The sequence below is a fragment of the Tetrao urogallus genome, assembly GCF_951394365.1.
Source record: "Tetrao urogallus genome assembly, chromosome: 13".
NCBI classification, from domain to species: domain Eukaryota; kingdom Metazoa; phylum Chordata; class Aves; order Galliformes; family Phasianidae; genus Tetrao; species Tetrao urogallus.
In genome coordinates this window covers 15,286,535-15,305,384 of record NC_136826.1, presented here as the reverse complement: position 1 = coordinate 15,305,384, position 18,850 = coordinate 15,286,535, and the positions used below count along the sequence as shown (strand labels likewise).

Sequence of the window (18,850 nt, the reverse complement as noted above, 5' to 3'; positions counted from 1 at the left end):
GACACCCACAGCTCCATCAGGTATTCAGAGCCCCATCCCCAGACCTTGGGTGTCTCCAGGGATGAAGCACCACCCTGGGCAACCTGTGCCAGTGCCTTGCTGCCTTTATTGGAAAAAAACTTCTAATATCTAATCTAAATCTCCTCTCTTTCAGTTTGAAATCGTTTCCTCTTGTCCTATCACAACAGACCCTGCTACAGAGCCTGTCCCCTCCCTTCTTACAGCCCCTTTAAATACTGATAACTGCTACTGGGTCTCCCCAACAAACTCTCTTATCCAGGCTGAAATATTCACATCATTTAAAAACACAGTGCTGAAGTTGATTTCCACACCAACCAAAGCTTTTTCCAAGCAGGAGTTACCCATACACGAGCACCCAGCATCCCCACCAGCATCCCGCTGCACCAAGCGCCCCCCTCGCACCGGAGCAAGCACCAAGTACAGATACACCCAAGACATAATAGCTGCCAGCTCAGGAAGGCATTTCCCCACTCAGTCAGAGGTTTCTTCCAGGCTGAGAGCTCACAGCCCCCGGCCAAACGCCAGCTGGGACCGCGTGCTCTGAGCTCCATCTCGTGGGAAGCCAGCGCTGCAGCAAGCGCAGAGCAGCCCTGCAGAAGTGCATTTAACCCCCTGCAGGGGAACAAAACACTGGAAGCAGCGAACCACTCAGCCTGCTCTTTATTTGTCTCAGAGTCGCTTCGTGCCACTGTGCCAACCTGAGGAACACGTCTGGCAGCTGAACACAATCGTCCGTGCTGCACAGGGCTGTCACAGTGCCAAAGGAATTACAGTTTTTCACATCGCTGTGAACTGAATTTAGAAACACTTTAAAGTGGAAAAATCTCCTGTGGTTTAAGCGATTTAACTAGCTGGATAAATCCCCCACAGGTTTTAGTAAGAGCAGAACTGAGCCGCTGTTTGGTGCATACCTGAATTATTACAATCTCTCTCCTAAGAAGCTTTACACAAAGAAACTCAATAGCTTGGTTTTGAGTGGGTGAAAGCCCTTCTGAAATTCAGGCAGCATTGCCAGAAAGGATTTCTCTACCCACATGAGGTCATATATATAAGAGAAGGCAGCTACAGCAAGGTACCAAGCTTGCAGGAGGAGTGCAGGCTGCTATGCATTCATGCTTGCAGGATGCTGCCAGACCAAGGGCTAAGGACTCGAGATGCAGTTTCAATGAGAGACAAGCATTCCTGAAATGCCACAAAGGGCAGCTAGCATCTCTCTCTGCAGCCTGGTGCAAGCAGTCAGGCCCCCAAGGACTTTAATGGGACAAGGAGATGCCTTTGGAGACCCCACAGAGCTGGAGGATGAGGGACTCCCAACACACAGCTCCTCTGTGTGCCGAGTGGGCTCACTTCCTCCATGGTTCCCCAGCCACAGTTAAGGAAAAAAAGAGATTCGAGCTATCCTGAGCCACTCAAACACGTGCCAAAAGCACAGCCCCTTCTGCTTATGAATCTCCATCAACCCCATTGTACGCCTCTACCATGGGGACAACAGCACCGGAGGGCAAACACACAGTAGGTAAAGTCCACCCAATGGTTATGGGAGCTGAAGGGATATCAGTGTTGCAATACGAGCATGGTTTGGCTTCCACTTCATAAGCAAAGCTCAAAGTACTTTGTTCTTTGATGTGCCTCCATCTTGGTCAGCAGCAGGCTCCCTGGGGACGGGCTCTTGCTGGGGTCACAGTACTCTCCAAAGACAAATGTCATGTTGCCCTTGCTAAAAACAACTTAAAAGACAACCACCTGATAAAAACATTGATGAGCTCAAATCTTCTGTAGGGATAACACAGCTAAAGACCCTTTGTTCTCCTTTTCATCCACCAGACAAAAGTGCCAAAGGCTGAAGTCACATTAAGGGATTTCCTCTTTTCCTCCCCACTATCCACAAATGTCTCCTGTGAATGTTTGGTCATTCCAGCCTAAACGTAGTTCTTTCTTGGCTTTCATTTCAGAGCAAGGTAGACAAGATGACAAGTGCAATTTAAATTTATGGCAATAAAAGTAATATGTGCGTTCATCCTTCCTGGCCATGCTAGGATTAGAGATGAGTTACTGCAAAGCCTGACACACGATTTAGAGAAAGTAACCTTCTAAGCCAAAGCATTACACCTTTTAGAAAAAGCTTTTTTTTCTTGGTTTTTTTTTTTTCTTGTTTGTTTGTTTGTTTTTAAATCCAAGTAGCACTTTATGCTTGCCTTCCACTCGCACAGTACTGACTCAGATGCAACTGAACAATTTACAAGCAAGTATCTTTTGCAGGCTCTTCCTCTACTAGATCAGTGCAACACAGACTGCTACAAAACAGTTCAGTGGCCAAATCTTGCCTCTTTGGAGGGCAGGAGTCCTTAAGAGGGCAAATACCAGAAGTCAAAGCCAGTCTACACCACCAGTAGCTCTGAGCAAGTTTCTTCAAAAGCAACCAGGATACAGCGCTCTCAGCAGGGAGCACTCAGACCTAAATCAGAGAGACATCTTCTGGTGGATTTCCAAATTCCACCTTCCTCCCAGCCCGGTCTCACTGCCATGTGAACCCTCTGAGGTTTTGCTGCAATATTTCCCTGCCAAAGAGCAACGCTGTCTCTTCCAACCCACTCTATACGCTGCACTGCAGGCGGTGAGCGTGCTGCAAATATTAGCTTTTATTAAAAGTTGAAGTCGCAGGTATGAACAGCAAACACTGCATTATTCACTGCCAAACAACGGGAGTTTGAAGCGTAAAAGGACAGCCTGAATCCTCCCTCCATTCTTACATCAGTTCAGTAAAGTTCAAGACAAATAGATTCTGGAAGGATTGGTTAAAGTTAAGACCAAGCAGCAGGCTTAATATAGGAAGATTCATGGTCTTCATTTCTGGAATACTCTGGAAACAATTATGGCCACTCAATAACCCACTGAATTTGCCTACTATCCTTTCATTATAGCTTACATTTGCTACAAAGCTGTGTTTTATGTGCTTGAAAAGTTATACAGCCTCCCTCTTTGGGGACTCCATTGTATCAGATATTTTGCAGCGCTGCCAGAAATAACCAAACCCTTCATGAGCTAAAGGGTTATTGCTGGCATGGAATTTCCTTTGTTCCAATTACAGAATCTCATTTTTCTCCCTTGCTTCCAATTGTGCTTTCATTGTTTATGATTTGTATGATTAAAACAAACCACAGCACGCTGGCAAAAAAAGGGAAATCTGAGACTCCTAGCTTGAAGAAGAGGATCTGGCAAGGTGCTAAAAATATATTAATTTGGAATTGGTATAAGGAGAACAAGAGTTATGCGGGTGATTTAGATTAACACACGAGTTTGTCTGAAGCAATTTGGAAATGGTAATATCTAACAGAAATACTTAAAGCACTTACAAGTTCTGCAGCAGGCACATGTTGCTGTCATTCTATTCAGAACAGCTTGGGAGGAATATACAGCGTAAGCAGATTATTAAACTCTGAGAATCTAGATTTTAACAGGCTTTTAGTATTAAACGCTGTAAAATCTTAGTGCTATATATAAAGCTCAAATCATCTCCGAGATTCTAACTCCCATAGAAACTGAGACGAGTTCAATATCTCAGCACCCACTTGGCTTAAGTTGAAGGCTTTACATGAGCTAATTATCCAGCCAGGGCATCAGCTGTGGGAATCACAGCACGGGATGTTTTTTGTACACTGAAAAGTTTGAAAAACTGTAGCTCGTTGCCTTTTCTCTTTTTCTTCCCACTTTGGCTTGTGTTCAGCACAGCAAAATCACAGGCACTGCTCAGGGCATGAGCAGGGAAATCTGCTGTCCTCATACAGCTAGCAAAGCATTCCTTCTGCTAGGCCACGGCATCACATCTTAAAACCCCAAAAGAGAAAGTTAGCAAGCTAGTAACCCACAGATCAATCAGGAAGGAGGACAAATTCTTGCTATTAGGTTGGCTTAAGTTATTTAAGAAATAAACGGGACGGACAAAGGACTACAAAATAAAACAACATAAAAGAAAATGTGGGAAACATCTCTTAAAGAAAAGCTAAAATACAGAAAGCAAGGTGAGTGGTGCTGAGCCATCAATGGAGCACCTGGAGTACCTAAAGGCACATGCCTTTGGAGGAGGAAACAGGGTGATTCAGAGCTTAGCTTGGGAAATGGGACACAGCAGGAAGGCACTGAGCATCTCTGGCCCAGGGTTTCTCTCTGATTTCATTAACACTTAGGAACTACATCAAGGATATGAGAGGTAAATGGCCACAAGCCCTACGAGAACACCAGCAAAGCCCACATGGGTCCATGCAGACCTCACTGAGCTCAATGACATAGCAGTGCCTAACCAGCTTTGTCCACCATCTGCACAGCACCAGATACAATAACAGCACACACACATCCATCCTCGTGCTGTTCCAGGCACCTGGAGGGCTCTTGTGTCACACACAAAACCCCAGAAACTCAGACCCCTCTCTCACAGCAGTAACACACACAGAACAAACTACCATCTCAATAGCCTGAAATTGAAACCAGGGATTCAAAAAGCACCACATTTCTCATGAAAAGCAGCAAACTGGGCTCTGAATGAGGCCCAGCAATTGCACATCAGTCCAGCAGGAGGATGGCTGCAGCTGCACCAGAAATTCAGGCACACCACAGCATTCTCAGTGCAGCTTGCAAAATCACTTCTATGAGGTGAACAGCTGCTTGGCTCCCTCTGGGGGAAAAGGCTGAATAAACACACTGGTGGTTGGGGCTACCTGGAATGCACCTGATTTTCAGGAATGCTCTCAGATTCCCTGAAAGGGATCCCCGGCCAGGAAGCCCAAGCACCCAGAGCACTGTTTTGGCAGTCTCAGCTCCACGTGAAGCAACACTATTGGCTAAGGTTGCAATCTTAGATGTTCAAATAATTCTTTTAAAAATACATTTTGATGCTATTTTGGTCCCTTCAGTGTTTCAGGCCAGTATTAGAAGTGCAGGCTAACCACCACTGGAGGTTACCGAATCAAGAAGTTCTAATTAATATCTCAACAACTGATTTTATTTCTATTTCTTCCCTTATGCAGACGACTTAATAGCAAAAGATGCTTTGCAAAGTAGAGTTATTAAAGAAAAATTAAATATAATTATTAAAAAAAAAACTTCCAAGTTCTATTTCCACATTTACATTCCTAAGAAACAATTTTTGCAAGAAAATGCTCCAATTTTATTAATATTCCCCTCCTCCATTTTATGCTATTAATCCCACTCTTGTCTTCTCTGTTATCACCATCACAGCAAGTGCAGCCTCCATGTACCCACCCCATAAGCTCTGTGCATGGCTGTGCTGAGCTGCTGCCTCTCCCCTCCCTCTGGCTCACTGAAACAAAACCTGCCTGTGGCTGCAGGGATTTCACAGCAGAGCACAGAAAGCTCAGTGGAGGGTGGCACATGACTACTTCTCCCCTCCACCCTTTGCACATCAACCTGAGCTGCAACACGAGCAGATGCCAGTTCTGCCAAAGGTTTCTTAAGGCAATAAGCAGTATCCTGCTCTGGATAAGAAATGATGAGCAGTGCTGGGGAAAGGGAAGGAAGAAATGATTCACCTTCCCACGACTTCTTGCCCGTTCCAGCAAATGGTGTCGTTCTGAACAGCAGAGCTGTGGTTGCAGATGTACTCTGGCAAGCTGCTGTAAAAATCACTGTGAGACTTCAGCTTCATAATCAGTTCCCTGGAAGAAAGGGGAAAAAAATTGATTCTCAGTCACAAAAAGAAAATATAAGGCTGATGGCACTTAACCAGTGAAGGCAGTCAACATGGCCAAACACAACAAGAGGACAGCAGGGAACAAACAGGCCACAAAGCATCAGTCTTGTTTGTGACCTCAAGCAGCATCGAGCATCATTCTCTGATGATATTCGGTCAAGGTCTATGCTTTTCAGGGCAGAACTGTCCCACTGGAGGGGAGGCAGCAGGGCCTCAGCCCACTGCAGCTCCACGGTCACCTGGCCCAGGCAGGTCCCTCCCAGCAGTGGCACATAGGGACCAGGGCATGGGTCAACCCCAGGGCTCCAGCAGCAGACAGAAATGGGGCACAGGATGCAGCGGTCCTTGCAGCTTAGGTGTGCAGCTTGCAATGGAAGAGGTGACCTAGGGGCACTCAACAGCTGTCACTAGGAAATGACAGCAGATCTGATTAGGTAAACACTGCACAGAGCGGAGGAATATGAACAGTAGGGAACTGGAGGAGATCAGACTTGGCCTCACAACCTCCTGGCTGCAGTTCAGTACATTCATCTCTCTGGCAATGGGTTATTTCTCAGGGCATGCCGTGCTCCCCGCACCCCTCTCCTAGAGCAGGGATTTGCTGAGGTTCCTGCGAGCTCGGGGTCTCCTCTCCAGCCCAAGCTCCCGGCTGCCAGCTGGGGGCAGACGAAGCAAGGAAAAGCCCAGTGCTGGGTTTTGCGGGCGCAGATGGAAGCAGAAGCAGTGGGAACTCAAACCCCTCCCCGGCCCAGCGCAGCACAGCCTGCCAGCCTACAGCAACCTTCCCCTATCCACACCCATAAACAAGAGTTTGACTGGGGAACCCAAAGCCCTTACACAGGCTGGGAGCTCACCTTCCTGCACATATCTTTGGGCAACCCACCTCCTGCAGTCACATATTGCACTGAGGAGAGAGGGCCAGCTCCTTACACCAAGCACAACGAAATAGGACATGGTCTCATTCACTGCCTTATTTCTCAATGAATAAGACAAGGTCTGCTGTCCCACCAACCCTAAGCCAATTCACATCATGTCCAGCTCCTCACATCCTGCACATCCAAGCAGCATCAGGGAGAATAAAAAGAAGAAAGCCTTTCTGCTGCCCAGAGTTCCAAGCAGGGCAGGACGAAGACAGAAGAAACTCCTCCATACCTGCAGGTATAAGCTTGTGTGATTTGTTGCAGCAGATCTCATTAGGCTGTGTAGTCCTAAAACAGCATCTCCAACATGTCGAGACAAGGGAGGAATGTGAGTCCTGCTGTTATCTCATGGGAACTATAACTGGAATGTAGCTCTGTTGCTCCAAGCTAGTCCATCCCCAGGTACAAGAAGGGCTGAATTTGCCCTTTCCTGTACAGACTTTTATAGTATTTACAACAGCAGTAAAGGCACAGCACCTGCTTCACTTGGTAATACGCAGTGGAAGGCTGTATATATATCTGAACTACTGTGAAAGACTGCACAGAATCAAAGTGAAATAAGCCCACTGGCTGCACGTTGCTTCGTGCAAAGTTTTAGCTGACAGCCACCATTTCTACCCGGGGGTATATCTGGCACAACAGCAACGCTCAGCAAATCCAGAAATGGCATTTTGTGCACTTACCTCCTCCTGCTCGACAGCGTTTCTTCCTGCTCTACGCGAGTCACCTTCAGGACTTTTTTGTCAATGAAGAGGTCTTCGGGGTAATTAGTGGATCGATACTGCCTCTGCTGAGCGTGACCGCAGAGCCGGCTGACCTGGAACACGCAAACACCACAGCATGAGGGAATATCAGGGCCATAAGTACTGAAGGAAGACAACAAAGATGCACGCTGCTGGGTTAGGAACTTTGTACGCCACTGCCTACCTCCAGCAACCCCGGAGTTCCCAAATCACTCTCAGAATAGATTTAGGACTCTACGTTACTTCTCACTTCACTTACAGCGCCCCACTCCAAGGAGAAAAAAAAAAAAAAGAAGTGAAATAATTAGCAGAGAACACACTGATGCACTTATCTCCCTGCGAGCATAGAGCCACTTGAGTCTGATTTTGAGGATTTTTAAAGTTGCCACACATCTTGCCCTGGAAGGTGAAGACACCATCCCTACAAGGATGCACATACCCAGTCTGCAGACCAAGGTGATGCCTGATGGACTCCCTCCCATGCACATCCCACTGCCCAAAAACAAACTGTTGCCATAAGGATGCAGCCCAACTCCTGAACGAGCACCCTTCTGTTGAGTTAAACTCACACTGGCAGAAAGATGCTCATGCATCTTTCCTTCCTTCCCCAAATTCGCAGCACCTCACGGTACCGCGCTCCACCTTTCCAGCCAGACTGTTAGGAAACACCTCCCTTCAAAAGGCAGATCCTGAGCCCTCCATTCTGCAGCTCGAAGCAGCTCAGCATCTGCAGAGCTCATGCTGCTGGTACCCAGGGATGAGCATCATACGTATCATTGCTAATTGAAAGAAAATCACAGCCTAAAATACAGCAAGCATTGCAGCTCCAGCTGAGTCATGTCATGGGAGGTCTTGATTAACAGGTTTCTGTTAATGACACAAATTAGGTCATTAGCATACAGATGATGATTCGTTAAGTGGCTGCAGTGGCAAGAATCCAAAAGACCTCATTAAAGTTCTCCCACATGGCCGCTGCCCCGTGACTCCATGCCAGCTTCACGGCACTGCTGCTGCAATCCCACTGCAAGTGGACCTGTGCCCATCTCCTTCTGCAGGACACTGACAATGGACAGCTAGACAGCTACCCCACCATGGCACCACCAGGCCAACCTAACGCTAGGAAATGCCCTTCTAAACCGCTTAGAATCATAGAATCACAGAATCACCAAGGTTGGAAAAGACCTTCAAGATCATCCAGTCCAACCATCCACCTATTACTAATAGCACTCACTAAATCATCATTGAGGTTGGAAAAGACTACTACGATTATCCAGTACAGCTATCAACCCACCAAACCTATCACTGTTTCTGCAGGACTTGGGCATGCTTGCAGAATGCTCAGGGACCACAAAGGCACCACAGCCAACATTGATTTCACTTTCCTCAAGCCTCATCCCACCACCCACATCCAGGCTTGGGACCAACCACATACCTACAATACAATCCCAGCAGCACCTCATTGAGCTCCACATCACAGCACTGCAGCTGCTGAATGGCCCTGAGCAGCACACCAATTAAAAGCACACCCACTGCCCAAAGCTAAGAGCATCTGATGTGCAAGAAGAGATTAATTGCGTTCTATTACATCCTGCATTTGGCTGGGCAAATAAATTACAAATATCACCTGTTTTGTTAAGAGTGGCAGTTTTTTTTGCTCAGGATGCCATACAGTACAAAGTAAAAGTGAAGCCAAACAGGAAGCCAGGCACTGCAGTTTCTGTTTGTTGCGATAGGACACGGAGAAACGGTTTCAAACTAAAAGATGAGAGACTTAGACTGAAAAAGGAAGAAGTTATTTCCAGTAAGAGTAGTGAGGCATTAGCACAGGTTGCCCAAAGATGTGGCAGGTACCCCTGCAGACACCCAAGGTCAGCCTGGATAAGGCTCTGAGCGCACCAATGGAGCTGTGGGTGTCCCTGCTCAGTGCAGGAGAGTTGGACCAGATAGCCTTTAAGGGCCCCTTCCAACTCAAACAATTCTATGAGGATGTATGAAGTGCTGCACATCTCATCCCAAAAGGTACCATCTGAGACAGTGGGGGGGGGTCAGAGATGGGTTCTGCTCCAAACCCTAAAGGGCAAAGACAGGGCATGCAGACACTGAGAGACAGAGGGCACAAAATGAGCAGCAACAAAAGCTCCACCATTGCACCCACATTCTGCACAGGAATGCAAAGCAGAGGAGGGACGCGGGAAAAGGTCGGTTATTTTAAGCAGCCATTTGTGATGATTCCCTTTGATTTCCCCCAAACTCTGAAAAGCCTCCCTTCCCCCTTTGAAAGCGGCCTTTCAGCTGGCAAAGCCTATTGAACTCCGAGAGAAGAGCAAGGCCAGGATCAAGGCTTTTTTTTTTTCCAAGGATGCTGAAGCGTGCTGAATGGGAGAGGAGGGCCCAAGTGACAGCGGGAACAATGGCACCATCTGAGGCACCACTTCAAAAAGCAAAGCACCCGGGTGGATGGGGCCACGCAACTCCACTGCAGTTTGGGCTGAGCCCCAGACATGGGACCGGGCAGCACTGGGGCTTTACAGGAGAGTGCAATAGATAGAGCCCCAAATTGCAGCCCTCTCACAAACACAGCCCCAAAACAGGGCAGCAGATGTAGTCTTGGCAAGCATGAAGTTGGGAAGTTTGGGCAGCATGTGCTGCAAGTTCTTACTTAGTTATTTATTCAAGGACCAATTGACCTTCTCAGGAAAAAAACACGCCAATGCGCAGCTCATCTTGTGAAGTCGCAGCCAAATGATTGTCACTTTTCAGTCAAAAATCCAGCTGGGATTTGAACATTAAGCAAAGTGAGAGAATGTAGAAGTAACAGATTGCCTGCTCATTTGCAGGGGCAGGATCATGTGTGCATTGGAGGGGGAAAGGCGTTCACAAGCCATCTGCTCCAGCCTGCTGGGCCACCAGTGGTCCTGGGACAACATCTCAGCAAGTCTGCTTCCATCCTTCCTCTTCTTTGCCTCCCTGCTGCAACTAAAACACACAGACTCTGTTTTCCAAGCTCTTCCCGATCATCATTACTGTTCTAAAGCAAGCTCCAAATTTCAGAGTCCAGAAAATGACAATCTGAGATGCAACAAAGGGACAAACGTGGAAAGCAAAGCACACCCACAGAACGAAGCCAATGGATCTGTGACTTTGAGTGCTGTCAGAGGCATCATAAACACACACAAATCCTTATTAGAAGTATATTCAGTGCAAGAACATTGCAGTCTTATTTCATGTCCCAGAACAGGCTGCAGCTTGAAGCATTACGCTACAGAAAATGAATAAAATGGCAGAATGATTTTTAAGCAAAATGGGTTGGGCTTTTTGGTTAGGGCACACAACACAACACCTCCCTCAAATCCCCAAACTTTCACAAGTGCCCAACACCACCAACTACTTCAACAGCCAAAGCTCGGTTTTCCTGCTCCATCTCATTAATAAACTTGCTAATTCCTTGATTTCATTAGCATTCTCCAAGCAAGCACGATGCAGCATGACACTGCCTCCCACTGACCACCACACACCCCCACCTCTGCCCCACAGCCTCAGGGCAGCCCAGCCTAGGTACGTCCCCACAGGCAGTGGGCAGCTGTCTCCCACACCCCAGGGGCTGGATAATGGCTCTGCCTGGAAGGGAGCATTGATCTGAGAGGAGCACAGGGAAAACCCTAATGGAGCACCATCTCAGCACTCCTCCATTAATTTAGAGATGCCAAAGGACTTGACTTGCAATAGACACATGGGAATTACAGAACAGCTTGGGTTGGAAAGGAACTTAAAGTCCCTCTCATTACAACCCCTTCTGTGGGCTGCGTGCCCCCCCACCAGCTCAGGCTGTCCAGGGCCCCATGCAACCCAGCCTTGGGCACCTCTAAGGATGGAGCACCCACAGCTGGGAAGCAGCACACAAGTGATGCCCCACACCAATCTGAGCACCACCTCTAAGAGGTGTGAGCATTCTGAAGGTAATTTCCTAGAAGCTTTCTGGAAAGAAAAAAAAAAAAGCTCATCAGCTTTCCCTGATGAGAGTGCATCAGACAAGCTGGGTACCTGCTGCAGCAGCTTCCCATCCAGACCACAAACCCTACTCCAAAGGACAGCTTTCTGTATTTGACCTTTGCTTAAACTTTAAGGAAAGCTTCCATTTGTCTTCTCTGTGAACTCTTCTGCTTATAGATTCATCCTCCAGGAAGAGACAGTACTTTTTTTTTTCCCCTCCTTTTTCCCCCCCTCCAGGGGATGGCCTCATTTTTAAAGATTTCCTCCTGCAATCTTCTCCACTCTCTGCAGTTCACATATGTCATTTTATACCTATTTCTGAGTTCCCTTCGGGAGAAGCCGCGCATTAAACTGAGAAGCGATTAACTACTGTAAGTGATTTGAACACAGCCTCGGAAAGGGCGATTTGCCACAGTGCGCAGCTTCGCTCAGAACAGACCATCAAAGCCCTGGAAAAAAAACACGCTGCCTTTGGAGAACCCACAAAGCCCTGAGCAGCATCTCATGCAGGATCCTCCTTTGGCCACTCATCCTGAGAACCGCAGAGCAGCTCCGTGCCCTGGCGCTGCCTCCCCTCTCCTTGTGGCTTTTTCACAGCCCGCTCTGCTAAATGTCACACGTATCATTAGCATTATAAACAGGGGATGAAGGCGTTCTTTATCTTCAAAGTCACCATAAAAGTGAACCTGAAGTCTGTTACTCAAACGCTGCGACAGAAATCAGCTTAATTAAATTCTAAAGGGCTTAAAACAAAATATACATTGCAATGATGGGGGATAGAGCATAAACTTTTTAATAGTAGTAATCAAGCCTGTTTGCCATTTCTACAGGTGTAATAAAAATGCTAATATATGTTAATGTTTAGTCTGTGGTTAATGTTTTGTCTTGTTAATTTCCCCAGGGCTTTTATTACTGATTTAAATCTGCCACAGTGCTGGAGTGATTGCATTGCTTCCACGGACTGTGGCCCACTCTCAAACCCATTCCGATTAACAGAAGTGAATAAACATTTAGCTAGGACAAATGTTCTTATTCTATGCTTGTAATCATTATATACATTTTGTCAGGAGGATGTGAAAGAACTCCCCACTCCCTCACCCTTCTCACAGCAGAAGATATGATTATGGACATAACAATGAATCTACAGCCCTTTATTTTTTGGAAGCACGTCATTATTCAGCAAGTAATGATCACTGCGGTTTCACACGCTTGAGCAGGAATGCAGTGTGACAACATAGATGTCTTCTGCACACATTTCTCTAACATTCCCCATTAACAGAGTGCTGCTGCTGTTAATCAACCCTGTTGCATTACGACCCATGATTCAGACATCACCTTGCAGGGATTACATAAGACAGCCTCCTGACCAAGCAGCCAGAACAGCAGGGATGGCAGGGAGACCTGCCCTCCACGCTGAGCAGAGCACTGTTCAATAATGCATCCCCTTTAAATAATGCAGCACTATAATATGTAAGATGCACACAAACACTAATGCTTAGAATAACAGCGCCTGTCACACCAGGGCAGGCAGTGCTGGGGGACCCCTGCAGTGCATTACCAGGGGGCTGTCACCTCCAAAGCCCAGTGGACATCCCAGCTGAGGAGGGATTGGTGAGAAGGAAACATAACCATGCAATTTTTCCACCGCATCCTCCAGTCAGAACAGTGCCACGAGATGCTTTGCAGAGGCTCAGTGCGGCAGCAGGAGCATGGAGGACCCCTCTGCACCCAAGGCTCAAGCAAAGGGCTGCCAAGGCATTCCCATTGCAGCGTGGCACCCCATTCCCAGCAGCACCCAACGTTCCATGTGTACATAAACCAGCACACCCTGCCCAGCTCCCACCCTCGCTGACCCAATCCTCCGCTGTGCTGATGCCCTTTTGCTCAAAGGAGCCATGACCTCCGTTGGAGCAGAGCCTTTCAAATGTGCATAAAATAACGCAAACAAGATGTTCCTCCTTTCTAGCACCGCCAGTATGCAGCATTTAATCCACCAGAGAAAGCTGCTTCGTGTTTAAGCAAAAGGCTGTTTATTGTTATTTATAGGTAGAGAGGAAGTTGGACTAAATGATCACAGTTGTTCCTTCTGCATTTATAATCTATGACATGCAATTAAAGCACAACTTTTGAAGTCAGCCTTTCCCTCCAGTGTTTTGTTCATTCCATGTTTAACACAAAACAGAGTATTTGTTTCTTATGGTCAGACCTGGGCAGCAGACCACAGGGCACGCACTGGTGTCCCAGCACAGCTAACAGTAGGGACCAGTCAAGCAAAAAAAACCCACACTGGCTTCATTTTCAGCACACGCTGATGCAGTTTTCCCAAATGGAAACACTTCCTGGAACAGGGCCCCATAGCACACTAACGCACCCGTTATGTTTCTAAGTTAGATCTGTGCAGTCTGATGTTTCTTAGACAACCAAACCTCGGTTTTATTCCTGGAAAGAGGAACAGCATTGCCTGAATGATGAACACACAGCAAAGGGACAACGCAACAGAAAAGAAAAACAGGGAGCCAGGCCAACCAAAGTCTTGCTGAGAAGCAAAACTCATTGCGCACACTATTATGCTCATATCACCTCTGTTGCATGTCCCAGCAAGGCCCTCCTGCTGCAGAGAGGGTTACCTTCTCCAGCTCTACAGGCTGAGAAGCAAAGCAGGGAAGTGGATTTAAGGATGCCCAGTTTCCACCAAGATCATCCCAAGTTCCTTTCTGCACCTCTGCCTGTTGCGTGGCCACCAACACTGGTGAGAAAAAGCACAGGGCACAGACAGAATCATTAAGGGTGGAAAAGGCCTCTAAGATCACTAAGTCCAACCCAACCCATCCCACCATGCCCATAGCCAAGTTCCTCAGTGCCACATCTCCACATTTCCTAAATGATGAGGGCTCAAGGCATGCAAGGTGCATTTGCTATTTTCCTTCACTCTGTTAATAGGTTTCCTTTGCAGATTGCTGTGGATTTTAATATTGCACTTTTTTTTTTTTTTGCCTGCAGCACTACAAAAAGGAACAATCAGAGAAATGAATTCTTAACAGCTTAATTTAGAGAGGAAAAACAGGAAAAAACAGATATCTGCCATCAGTCTGGGACATAAGGCAGCAACCTGAAGACAGCCTGGCAGAGGTTATTTAAGAGCAGTAGTGTCAGCTGGGTAGCAAATGGGGTCAATATCCACTGGTCCAACTTTCTCCCTACAGCCTCGAGCAGCGATTCAATTATTCTTTGAGAAATACATTGTTGAATAATTAAAAAGTTACTGCATGACATTTTTTCTTTAACCAGACTGATTCAATTTGGGAAGTATAAAGCCATTATAATGTGTCAGCTAGCAATTAGCTACTGTACACTGTTTGTTCTTGAATATAATCTTTGGGTAGAAGGGTAATATTCTCGGAAACGCAGCATTAACTTGTTTCTCAATGACTTTAATATGGCTCTTTTCAAATTACTGCTCATAAAATCTCAGGAAAGAAAAATCTACTGATGATATCCCATCTCCTTAATTAGTTCTCTTTCTATCAGGAATCCAATAGTAAGTATAACATTTATATAAAACAGAGCACGCCAGGCTTACTGCTAACTCTGCTTTAACTGGTGATATCAAAGCAGGTAACAAAGAACAGCCATCCTGTAACCCATGAGGGTCTGTGCTCACAGGTATACGCAACTTTTTAGATCTGTACTTCAATGAACTCTTGCACCAAATCCCAAAAGGTTTTGGGAGCACTTTTTGCTATGAAACACCATTCTGTGAAGGGGCAGTTGAGCTGTGCAGAAAACCTTCTGACCCCAAAGCACCCCAGTGCCCCCCCAGCCATCAACAGAGGGCCAGAACCCCACTGCCTCCCATAGGAAGGGCCCCAGCAGCCACCTCTCCCATTCTCAATACCACCTTCTGCTAAAGCAACCAGGCTGGAGGCACAGAAGCTCACCAGATCATCAGTGGTTTGTTTGTTTGTTTTAAGTTGCTCAACATCTCCTGCAAAGTGATAGCAAGCACTGGATTTCCAGCTAAGCCCAGAGCACCACCAGGATGCGCTATGGGGACACGGGAGCCTCCCCAGGAGCACCTCCCAGCTCAGGGGTGCACAAGGCTGTGCCCACAGCCACACCGCAGCCTCCTGGGGCAAAGCCTGCAACGGAAATGCAGTAATTGTTAATGGCAGAAAGTGGTAAAAATCACTCAGCACAGCAGGGATCCGTCGCGGTAATATTCATCCATCCAAGGCCAACGAAGTGCTCAAGAAGGCCCTGTGTTCTTTCATCCCTCACAAACATCTTGTTATTCATCTTTTGATTTCTTAGTTTTGAAGCTACTGGATCCATATTAATTTTTTTTCCCCCCCTTTCCTGACAGCAAATTGTCTAATCCAATTAAAGGTCAGCACAAAATAATTTACTCAAAACACAGCAGACAAGGTAAAAAGACTCCTATTAGATTTTTGCCCGTGATAAAGGAATTACACTCTTTCCAAAGACAAATCAGGCTTATTGAAAATGTAAATCATTATAAACATCTTTATAGAAAATATCTTCAGGGCTTTTTCTTAGACTTTGTAACACATCTTGCTCTTCCACACGCTGTGGTTAGTACAATTGAATTACAGAGTGACTTACAGCAGTAGATTAGGTTCTGCTTGATTGAGAATATCTTTATAATGGAAATCGGTGTGCACTCTTAACCTTGTTACAAAGCTGCCTTATATGTCTGATTAATATATTAGAGTGGCTCATTCCACAATAGGCTGCTTTCAGACAGGTGGAATGAATCTGGTTTTCATCGCAACACCTTTACTGATGTTGACAAACCAATGGCTGGAATTCGATCATCAGAAGCAAAATTCCTATCAATTCATATCCAGTGATTCCCAAACAAGGGGCAAAAGCACTGGATTGGAACAGATCAAATAATTTCACTCCATTTCTGTATGTCATCTTCACTTTTTATTCACTTCGCAAGCTTTCACAACTCAGAGATAAGATTCCACAACAAACTCCTGGTAGAAAGCGCTCCTGAAGTGCTTTCTGGTTCCTAAGCAGTGACATACAATGAGCAATGGGCTCACGTTGGATAGAAGGAAAACTTTCTTATGAGAAAGAGTGGTGCTGCACTGCCACAGCTATCCAGGGAACAGTGGGATCACAATCCCCAAAGGTGCTCCAGAACCATGGAGATGTGGCACTGAGGGATGTGGCTATGGGCATGTTCACACAGAGGAAGGATGATGAAAACACCAGCACAGACCACTGAAACAGCAGAAGAAATAGCTGCTTTCTGATGCTCTGGAGGGCAGGTGCACGAGGTTGATTTGTACCATGACACGGATCAATATGTGCTATCCAAGACTTAATAAGCTTTAGAGAGAAGTAACTCAGTTGTCTTCAAGTTATCATCAGAAACCACTAAGCTCACTCACTTCATCCCTCTGCAGGTCAGTGCCTAAGAGCATCATCTCCACCACAGCAAAAGAGAATTAGGTGTGAAAATTGATTGGGTTAGAAAGATATGCCTGCATAAAGAATCTCTACATTCACCAGCTGCTGGTTGGATTTTTCTTTTTTTCACCTCTTCAAACAGAAATAACTCTGCCACAGTGACTGCAGGCTATCAAGGCAGCTTTCTGCAGCCTCTCACTCAAATGAGCCTTTCACAGAATAATGAAGTTAGCAGCAAACTTCACCCTCATGCATACATCTGAGAGCAGGACCTGCACCCTCAGGGACTTATTAGTGGGGAAACCCAACAGGTAGAGATAGAGAAGGGCTCTGGCTTGCTCTGCAGCAATGCAAAGAGGCCAACAGGACAGCTTGGCCAGCAGTGGACATTTGAAATACTAGCCTCATCTCTCTGCAATTTCCTTCCAGTTAAATATATTGGTAGATGGTATCTTTCATGCCCAGTACCTCAAAGCTACTTTATAATAAGATGTAAAAATGATACAACGCACTGCTCTGAGCGCGTACTGCATGCTGGCAGAGAATTCAAAATGAAGCACAGTACTCATTGCAACCCAGAACATCATTTTCTGCATTGCAAAACAAAATGCTGATGCTCTGCATGGGCGGCTCTGGGCACTATTTCTGCTCTGCAGAGGACCACCTTTAAGCTTCTGTTTTGTTCTTGGTGCATTCATCAGCATTGCTAATGGGGGAGTTGGTTACAGTCATAAGGCAGCAGCACTCACGAGGGTTACTGTCACTGAAAGTAAACTCAGAATAGTTAGCATGAAGGATGCCCCAGGAATGACCTCGGATGGAGTTCCTGGTAAAAGCTGCAGTTGTGGATAATGAGGCCAGAAGAGAGTTTAGCACAAAAAGCATAACTGGACGGGTATCTGTGAGCACAAGCATGGTACTGCAGGGCTGAGTAAGGATATGGTATCTGTAAAGGAGAGAGCAGAACACATTTTGCAGAAGTTCTGGATGAGAAGCAAAGGGGTCGTGTCCACAGGTGTGATCCTTGGGTATTCTCTCTCTGTTGAAAAAAAGACATCCAACCAGCTTCAACAAGGACTCGGGCAGCTCCCTGATTTCCCATTTAGCATGGAGGGCAATGTCTTGTCCATAGGGACGTTTCAGACAGATACAAAGCAATGGAACTCATGCTGTAGAAGTAAATTCCTCAGGGCCAGTCCATTTTGCCTTGCTCCGACACAAACATCCTTCTGACAAACCAGATCTGGATCTCAGAAAGAATCCCAAGCACAAAGCTGGCTTGACTGAGAAGGGGCACTGAGGAGGTTCAGTGTAATGCTCAAGTTAAGAACACATCTCCAGTGCCCCGGACCATTGGGAGGAGCAGTTCCCACAACCAGTGCTTCTCACAGGTGGCAGAAGCCTTAAGACATCCGGAGGGGTTTTTCTGACACTGTGATCTTCAGTTCAGCCTGAAACTCATTTTTTCCCCACCTCAAATCCAATTATTTCAAGTGCTTGCATTACGTCCTTGACCATTACCATTTATTGTAAAATGAGAGCTTGAAACTTCAAAGCCTAAAGCCCAGAACTCAAACAGCAGAGATACTCATACACCCCCTCACCCCCCAATACAATTAGGCTTGGGTAACATGAGCACCAGCTCTCTCCTTTTCGACATCCCAAGCATCCCCCATCCAGGAAAGAGGAGAGAGAAAGTGGGCTCTGTGCAGCGAAGAAAGCAGTGTAACACTGCACAGCTGTATACCAGCACTTCCAACAGCTTGGACAGTTTTCCTCTGCCAGCTCTTAGCACTGATGTCAAGACCAAGTAGAAATCTAAACATCTGGAGAAAAACCAGTTGCACAGCAACAAAGCATCCCCTCCACTCAAACAAAAAGCAGGCCAAGTCCCAGTGTGCACAAACAGGTACACAGAGCTGTTAATTAACCTGCACAAATCCGTGCACTCCTTCTGACTTCAGAAGAGAAAAGATGCAGGGTGTCCCACCACGTGCATTGTGCTCACACCGTGCCCTACACAGCATCTG

At 46.4% G+C, this 18,850-nt stretch overlaps 1 protein-coding gene across 1 annotated transcript in view; it reads right to left on the bottom strand.

Annotated features, from left to right (window-relative positions):
* Nucleotides 1-18,850, bottom strand: part of GPC3 (glypican 3) — a gene marked incomplete at both ends in the record, with an annotated part of 113,276 nt that overhangs the window by 42,078 nt on the left and 52,348 nt on the right. Inside the window, 2 exons of the mRNA XM_079542048.1 lie at nucleotides 5,565-5,690; nucleotides 7,329-7,462. Coding sequence (XP_079398174.1) covers nucleotides 5,565-5,690; nucleotides 7,329-7,462 — 260 coding nt within the window. The remainder of the gene's footprint in view (nucleotides 1-5,564; nucleotides 5,691-7,328; nucleotides 7,463-18,850) is intronic.